The 8317-nt window shown below is 44.8% G+C and overlaps 1 protein-coding gene across 1 annotated transcript in view; it reads right to left on the bottom strand.

Annotated features, from left to right (window-relative positions):
• The window catches only part of LOC306915395 (myosin heavy chain, skeletal muscle-like), a 34799-nt gene extending 32004 nt beyond the window's left edge, over positions 1-2795 (bottom strand). The window contains exons 1-2 of the mRNA XM_079492725.1: positions 2712-2795; positions 281-337 (exon numbers count right to left, since the gene is read on the bottom strand). Coding sequence (XP_079348851.1) covers positions 281-337; positions 2712-2747 — 93 coding nt within the window. The 5' untranslated portion in view covers positions 2748-2795. The remainder of the gene's footprint in view (positions 1-280; positions 338-2711) is intronic.
• Positions 2796-8317: the final 5522 nt, after the last annotated feature.

Raw genomic sequence — 8317 nt, 5'->3', positions numbered from 1 at the left:
CCCCCAGTTTGACATGCATTAGTCTACGGAACCACGTTTAACGGCATTTCTATCTATGAGACTCCAATTTATATTAACCAAATGGACCCGTTAGGGTCCATTTGGTTCCATGTGTAGACTCTCAGAGTTACAGTCCCATAAGGTTCCAAACTATCATTTAGCTGGGGACCTCCTGGAACTCCCTCAAGGACCCCTGGGGGTTCCCAGACCCCACTTTGGGAACCACTGCCTCATATAATCAGAAGGTACTGTACGCTACTGTTACTGTACGCTACTGTACCTTGGCTCTCATGGCCCTCTCCGCCTCCAGCTCCTCCTCCAACTCCTCCACGCGCGCCTGCAGCAGAGAGAGAGAGAGAGAGAGAGAGAGAGAGAAGAAACATACAACGATGGTGAAATGGTAATCATTTGGATCAAGTTATAAGGCAGATGAAATGAAAGAAAACAAATCTATTGTCGTTATTGGTTTTGCTGTACAAACCGTTATCTTCAGGAAGAGATTCAACAACCCAGTGTTGTGAAGCCTATAAGTACTAGCTTAGTGGTCAGTGTTAAATAGAGCGCCACCTCTCTAGATTGTTTTGCTATTTCAGGGCAGAGCATTTGTTGCGGTGAGGCCATCGCCTACACTGGGACTTTCTCTCTGGCTTTGGCACGCCACTGGCTTTTTTTCCCTCAGGTAGCAATTTAGAGCTAGAATGTCCGTAGCCATGGTCATTATCTGTATGCTGACCCAGGGCTGGGCGGGCTATATCCGCTCAGAAACACTACACAATAAACACATGTTCCATTCTTTCTAGGAATTTGTTTGTCTTTCTTTGACAAACTTGACTGAAATCCAGCTAAGCATTACTGGGCACTGGGCAGCGTCATTGCTATAAAACAGTATATCATTGCTGTCAGGCAGATACCTCATATATCTTTTTCATTGTTTTTTGCAAATGAATACCATATTTCATTTTACAAGAGTGTCGATATTGAAAATGAAAGTAATCCACAGCTACCATTACACACCATAAAGGTTAAAGCAGTGTGTGTGTGTGTGTGTGTGTGTGTGTGTGTGTGTGTGTGTGTGTGTGTGTGTGTGTGTGTGTGTGTGTGTGTGTGTGTGTGTGTGTGCATGCGTGCGTGCTTGTGAGCGTGCGTGCGACACACACACATAATAGCAGCTCATTGCGAATTTGCCCCTATCATCGTACATCAATGCACAGATGACTTTCCATTCATCTATTGCCAAAGCCGCTATTGCCATTTTTGACATAAATCTATTGCTAGTTTCCTGATTTTGTCCAAGTGGTGTCATGCCGTGCGCTGCTATCTCCAGCTCTATCTTGTCTTGTGTGTCAGGATGTGTGTCTGACAAGCCTAGGAAAGCCCTGGGCAACGTTCAGCACAAACAGCAGGCTGGGCTGCAGCAACGGTTCTCAGCCTCTCATGGATCAGGGCCACAGATAATTACGATTAACGGTTAACGGTTTAATTGTGTTTATTTGGAACATTGGAACGTTACAGTTTATATTTCTGTTTGTCTTTTAGCCATCGTAATCACAAATTGCTGCAGGGCAGATATGACACATAAAAAAAATCTAAAACAATTACAAAATACTACAAGCTTACATCACTCTCTTGTAAGCATGTAGATCTGGTACATGGAAACGGTTGACGATTATGCAAAAATAATTGTGATTATCTCAAATAATTGCGATTAGGCGATTATGTAATAATTGTGACAGACCTATAGCCATAGAGTAATATGATCAGGGCCCACAAAAAATATCAGAAAAGCATTTGCGGCCCACCCATCTGACCACTTAACACGGTGGCCGCGTGCATTTTCAGAGCATATGTTCATTTTAATGATCAATCGATCGATTGTGTTCCCAGCTTTGAGGTAATATTTATCGGTATCACAAAGAAAGCACTTTTATGTATATTAAATTACATTATTTCTTTATATTGTTATATTACTAGAGGTTGCATGCGCCTTCGGCGGCGCACTCACATCTAGCGCACACTTGCAATACCCTCACGGCCCACCAGTGGTCAACGCCGGTCCCCGGCACACAGATTGAGCACCACTGTACTACACTAGCCATTGATTGGTACAGCTCACACACACACACACACATAACCACATACACACCACTACAGAGAACGCGGCAAAGCATAAAGAACAACTTGACAAAGGCAAAACAAACACACACGCGCACACACACACACACACGCACGCACGCACACGCGCACACACGCTCACGTGCAAGCATCACTTTACAGCTTTAAGCCCGATTTATTTTATACCTCAACGTACGACAGAGTTATCGCTGGTTTTGCCCGTAATTTTGTGAAACATAAATACACCTTTAAAATAAATGTCTGTTAAAAAAAAAGGTTTAACAATTCCCCAAAAGGCTATAAAGTATAAACTCTCCTGACCTTTTTTTTTTCTTCTTTCCAGCAGCATATAATAAAGCCCTGATTTATACTTGCCGGTGTTGCATGGCTGTAAATAGCCGATCTACAAGCTCACGAGGCGTCACGGCAGTGACGCCTCGTAGAGCTTGTAGATCTGCTATTCACGACACTACCGGCACACAGCTATAAGTATGAGTCAGGCTTTAAAGGGTGAGCCAAAAGCACGCATGCATACAAGGGTCAAGTAAAAACGGTGAAAGAAGCCAAGCGTAGAAAAGGTAAAAAAAAAAAAAACTCACATGCCAGCGCAGGACATCTGCAGAGAGCACAGCCATGGTGAGGCAGCAACAGTCCAACTGACTGACTGACTGTCCCACACACACACACACACACACACACACACACACGCGCACGCACACACATGCACGCACACTCTCACACACACGCACGCACGCTCTCACACGCTGCTCCACTCAGTCGATCCCCTCAAGCATTTTGCTGTCCACACCCCCTTATGCATGCATAGTCTGTGTGTACACTCTCTCTCTCTCTCTCTCTCTCTCTCTCTCTCTCTCTCTCTCTCTCTCTCTCTCTCTCTCTCTCTCTCTCCCTCCCTATCTCTCTCTCTTGCACGCACACACACGCGCACACATACACACAATATCTGTTTCTTGTTAGAATTTCACTTTCCAAAAACACCCTCGAACCAGCCTCAAAATAAATATTGGGGTTTTGTGATACAGTTGTGGAAAACATAAGCTCCCATGCACCGACAGTGTTGTTGAAGATGGCCCTAACAAACAACGTGGGAAAAAAGCTTTGATTTCTACACAAACCAAAGTTCTTCCCCCCCCTCCCCCTCTTTACAACTAACAGAAAAATAAACAAACCATTATTCATTCATAAACACGTCTTTCGCACACATCTTCCACAAGAGTTATAGGAAGCACGCAATTACGCCAACAACATTATCCTCTGTGTTATTGTCACGTTAGGACGCATTCCCAGAACCGCATAAGCGCGCATAGCCCATTTTGAGATTCTAAAAATGTCTTCTACATCCTGACAGTTTTCTGAAAAAGCTATGTTTCTATGTCAGTCGTTCTTCGATTTTTCAAAAATAGCAGACCTACAAGCTCGTAGCGCGCCACTCGGTGGCGCGCTACGAGCTTGTAGATCTGCTATTTTTCAATAGCTAAAGCATAACATAATGCATATAACACCAAAAGGGGTTCCCGGAACTTCCCGCCCAAAATGGGATAGGGGAAATAACAGAATTAGCCCATCGTGGTTGAGGATTGTCAGGGAGGTTTGATCTCTGTAATTGTATGTACTTAAAGTTTTAGCTTTCTTTCTGTTTTTTCCCTGTTTTCTTGTTTCCCCCGTTGAACTCTGAAAACCATAATAATTGACCTGAAATTACAATCAGATGTTTGACTTATGGCCGACGGCTCCATGTATGCTCATGTCTGAGAGGGGCAGAGGTGGAAGACGTACTCAGATCTTTGACTTAAGTAGAAGCACGTAATCGTATAACAAGCAAAAGTAAAACGCCATGACGGAAAATGTGATTATGATGTTTAGGTGTTATCATTTCTAAACCAGTGGTTTTTAAATCAGTGGTCCGGGGACCTCCAGTGGTCCTTGAGGGGGGTTCCAGGTGTTCCCCAGCTAAATGATGGATAGTTGGTAACCAAATATGGACCCTTATAGATCTTTAACTCTTGAGTTAAAGAGTTACATTATTGTTTGCATCAGTTCATTCACAAGAAGTCTGCAGTCTTATTTTGATCAACATTTGTCTGTTGTCTCTCCTACGTACCACATCAATACAGCATGATATTGTGGGCAAAATCTTATCGAACAAAATATTCTACGTTTGGGTCTGAGAGGCAAAATCTCGTCTAATGGTGGTCAGTGCCGTGGCTCAAATGCGGAATTAAAAATGGGCCTTGAAAAAGGCCCAGTACCTCAAAATTAGTAATTAGAGTACTTGAGTAAATATACTTAGTTACTTTCCAGCAGAGCTGTGGGGATGGTAAGCAGCGTGGGCAGCCATATCCTGTGAGCCCCCCTCAGCAGAGGAAAAACACCAGCTGAGACCAGACAATAATTACCGTATGTTCATTGTTCTGACGAATAGTGAAAATAGCCAGTCTACACGCCTATGTGACACGTTGTATAAGCTTTTAGATTAGATAAAAATCAGGTTAAAAGTGTAAAAAAAAAAATCCAAATAATAATCAACACCATCGGCTTTACAAAGAGCGTCTGCAGCCCCTGCCCCTTGCAATCAAACACACACCATCTCAGACCTCATTGGTAAAGACTCCGCCATCCCGTTCACATATGCGGGGCTTAACCCATTTTGACCAGATTCTAAAAATGTCTTCTACATCCTGACAGTTTTCTGAAAAAGCTATGTTTCTATGTCAGTGGTTCTTCGATTTTTCAAAAATAGCAGACCTACAAGCTCGTAGCGCGCCACTCGGTGGCGCGCTATGAGCTTGTAGATCTGCTATTTTTCAATAGCTAAAGCATAACATAATGCTCAACACCAAAAGGAGTTTCCGCCCAAAATGGCTTAATTCCGCCAAACCCTTTCTCTCTGTGATGGATTTCTGGAATCTGAAGCCTTTGTTCTTTTTTAAATGCCTTCAGCTGGGCAGTAGAAGGCTTTCACGGCAACCACGGGACCCTGTTTTTTGGGCGGCGGGGGGGGGGGGGGGGGGAGGGGGGGATCTGATTGGCCGAACAGATCGCTGAGTGATGACAGCTCCTGTGAGACTTGCAGCCTTTTACAGTGTCTTAAAAGGTGAGGTCAAATCACTGTAATGGACTGTTTACGTGGTGGCAGCTTCCTGTGCCAGGGGTCAGGGGTCATCGCCAAGTTGACTTGTGTGTGACATTCTTGTCAACATTCCATTTTTGCCACAGACATATAAAAAGAGTGGACAAAAATATGACCAGAAACACATGAACAGATAGCCCTGAATGACCATTATATAACAGGTCTGTAACTCTGAGAGTGTTCAGAAACACATGAACAGATAGCCCTGAATGACCATTATATAACAGGTCTGTAACTCTGAGAGTGTTCAGAAACACATGAACAGATAGCCCTGAATGACCATTATATAACAGGTCTGTAACTCTGAGAGTGTTCAAATGGAAAGAATAGAGTCCGCAACACTGGTATGTAAAACTCAGCTCCACTGGTTTATTGATTCAACGTTTCGATCACTGTGATCCCAGTGATCGAAACGTTGAATCGATCGAAAAGTTGGGACTCCTAATGTGCTATAGAATCATAGTAATCAATTGTCATACACATTATAAAGAAAACCTGGAGACTTGACATTCAGTAAGTGAGTGTTATGATCAAAATAAAAACATTATAATGGTGTGTAAATCAGAAAATCTAGAATTTGCCAAGGACACATCTGTCGGTGACCCCTGTCCTGCGCAGATGGCTGTGGTTTCGCCTTGAAAGACAAATCAAAGACACATATCTTTTTTTTAGCGGCATCGTGATGACCTCTAGATTTAAAAAGATACTATCCACCAGTATCCAGGACCTGTTTTAATGAATACAACATCATTTCATGTATCTGTATGGTAGAGCATTGCTTCTCAGGGACCCCCAGGGGTCCTTGTGGGGGTTACCAGGGGGTCCCCCAGTGTAGCATCACAATCATATTAACCACTTTATCCATTTGAGCGTTGGCTATTCAAAATAGCAGATCTACAAGCTCACAATCTGCTTTTTTGGAGAAATATAACTTTTAATTTTTAATATTTTTATTTCCTTTTTTTGTACAAGCCTAAATCTTCTCTACCGGGGGTCCCTGGCCCTTCCTTGGTCAAATACAGAGCTACTGTGGTATAGAGTACATTAATAAATAAAATATAACCAACACATCTGCAGTGGTTGGAGGCGCTCTCCCAACTTTTCCATGATGTCGGGCACTTTATTGACAATAAAGTTATTTGTAGCAGGCGGCACACCGGAATGGACACAAGATGCGCTGCCTGCCATCCATCTTCATTGTAGTTTGGACATGGTTGAAATAAATAACCTCTCTCTCTGTCAGAATTTTAATTTATGGATTGCAAGCTTCAAGCTGTATAAGCTTTAGGAAAATGCGGATGAAGCGACTACATATCCCACGTAAGCACAATCTGCTGTAACATCACCATGCAGTGTGTAATATACTAATATCTGATCTGGACAGACAACGGGATAAGACTGAACTTTATCTGCTATAGGGCAGGCTTTAGAGGCATGGTGACCCATTTACAGCACTGTATATAGCAGACCCAAACCCAAACCTTTTAGCTCGAGTACCAAGAGAAAAATGTGACCCAAACTAGTGAAAAAAGCTCACAACACGACAAGTCAATTAATGGAATTTCTTTGATTAAAACATTTAATAATTCATAAAATCAAATTTGGCTTCCCACAGGTTCTGAGTTGCCGACCAGGTGCATTGGGAGCACCTGGCCAGTGTTCCCAAGGTGCACTATAAAGGGCTGGGAGTTGGCTGGCCTCACTCTCTCTCCTTCCATGAGAGCAGCAGCATGTGTTTGCACCATTCCCACACTACACTCACCACACATCCACTCACTTACACTACTGATCTACTGATTAACACACCCCACTTAGTACATTAGTATTGTTTGATGCATATGTTTGTTTATATGGTAAATAAATATTGTTTTGTGCACTTTTAAACAGCCGTGTGTCTTGTTATGGCCCAAGAGCCAGGTCATAACACCATAAAAATGTGTCCGCGACGCAACAAATGAGTCATGACCCATTGGTGGTATGTAGTGTAGAACTGCATTAGGACCATGTACTAAACCCACTAAAGGGCATGGGGGCTACTCTCCAGGAGAGTACAGCTAGCCAGCATGCCTGCAGCCCCCATGCAGCATACTCCCTACACAACCCAATGCCTGCAGCCCCCTATACTCCCTACACAACCCAATGCCTGCAGCCCCCATGCAGCATACTCCCTACACAACCCAATGCCTGCAGCCCCCTATACTCCCTACACAACCCAATGCCTGCAGCCCCCATGCAGCATACTCCCTACACAACCCAATGCCTGCAGCCCCCTATACTCCCTACACAACCCAATGCCTGCAGCCCCCATGCAGCATACTCCCTACACAACCCAATGCCTGCAGCCCCCATGCAGCATACTCCCTACACAACCCAATGCCTGCAGCCCCCATGCAGCATACTCCCTACACAACCCAATGCCTGCAGCCCCCATGCAGCATACTCCCTACACAACCCAATGCCTGCAGCCCCCATGCAGCATACTCCCTACACAACCCAATGCCTGCAGCCCCCATGCAGCATACTCCCTACACAACCCAATGCCTGCAGCCCCCATGCAGCATACTCCCTACACAACCCAATGCCTGCAGCCCCAATGAAGCATACTCCCTACACAACCCAATGCCTGCAGCCCCAATGAAGCATACTCCCTACACAACCCAATGCCTGCAGCCCCCATGCAGCATACTCCCTACACAACCCAATGCCTGCAGCCCCCATGCAGCATACTCCCTACACAACCCAATGCCTGCAGCCCCCATGCAGCATACTCCCTACACAACCCAATGCCTGCAGCCCAGCATACTCCCTACACAACCCAATGCCTGCAGCCCACCAGCATACTCCCTACACAACTCAATGCCTGCAGCCCCCATGCAGCATACTCCCTACACAACTCAATGCCTGCAGCCCCCTATACTCCCTACACAACCCAATGCCTGCAGCCCCCATGCAGCATACTCCCTACACAACCCAATGCCTGCAGCCCCCTACATACTCCCTACACAACCCAATGCCTGCAGCCCCCTACATACTCCCTACACAACCCAATGCCTG

The sequence above is a fragment of the Electrona antarctica genome, assembly GCF_951216825.1.
Source record: "Electrona antarctica genome assembly, chromosome: 22".
Lineage (NCBI taxonomy): Eukaryota > Metazoa > Chordata > Actinopteri > Myctophiformes > Myctophidae > Electrona > Electrona antarctica.
The sequence above is the reverse complement of the archived record's forward strand: the minus strand, read 5'-3'. Positions and strand labels throughout refer to the sequence as shown.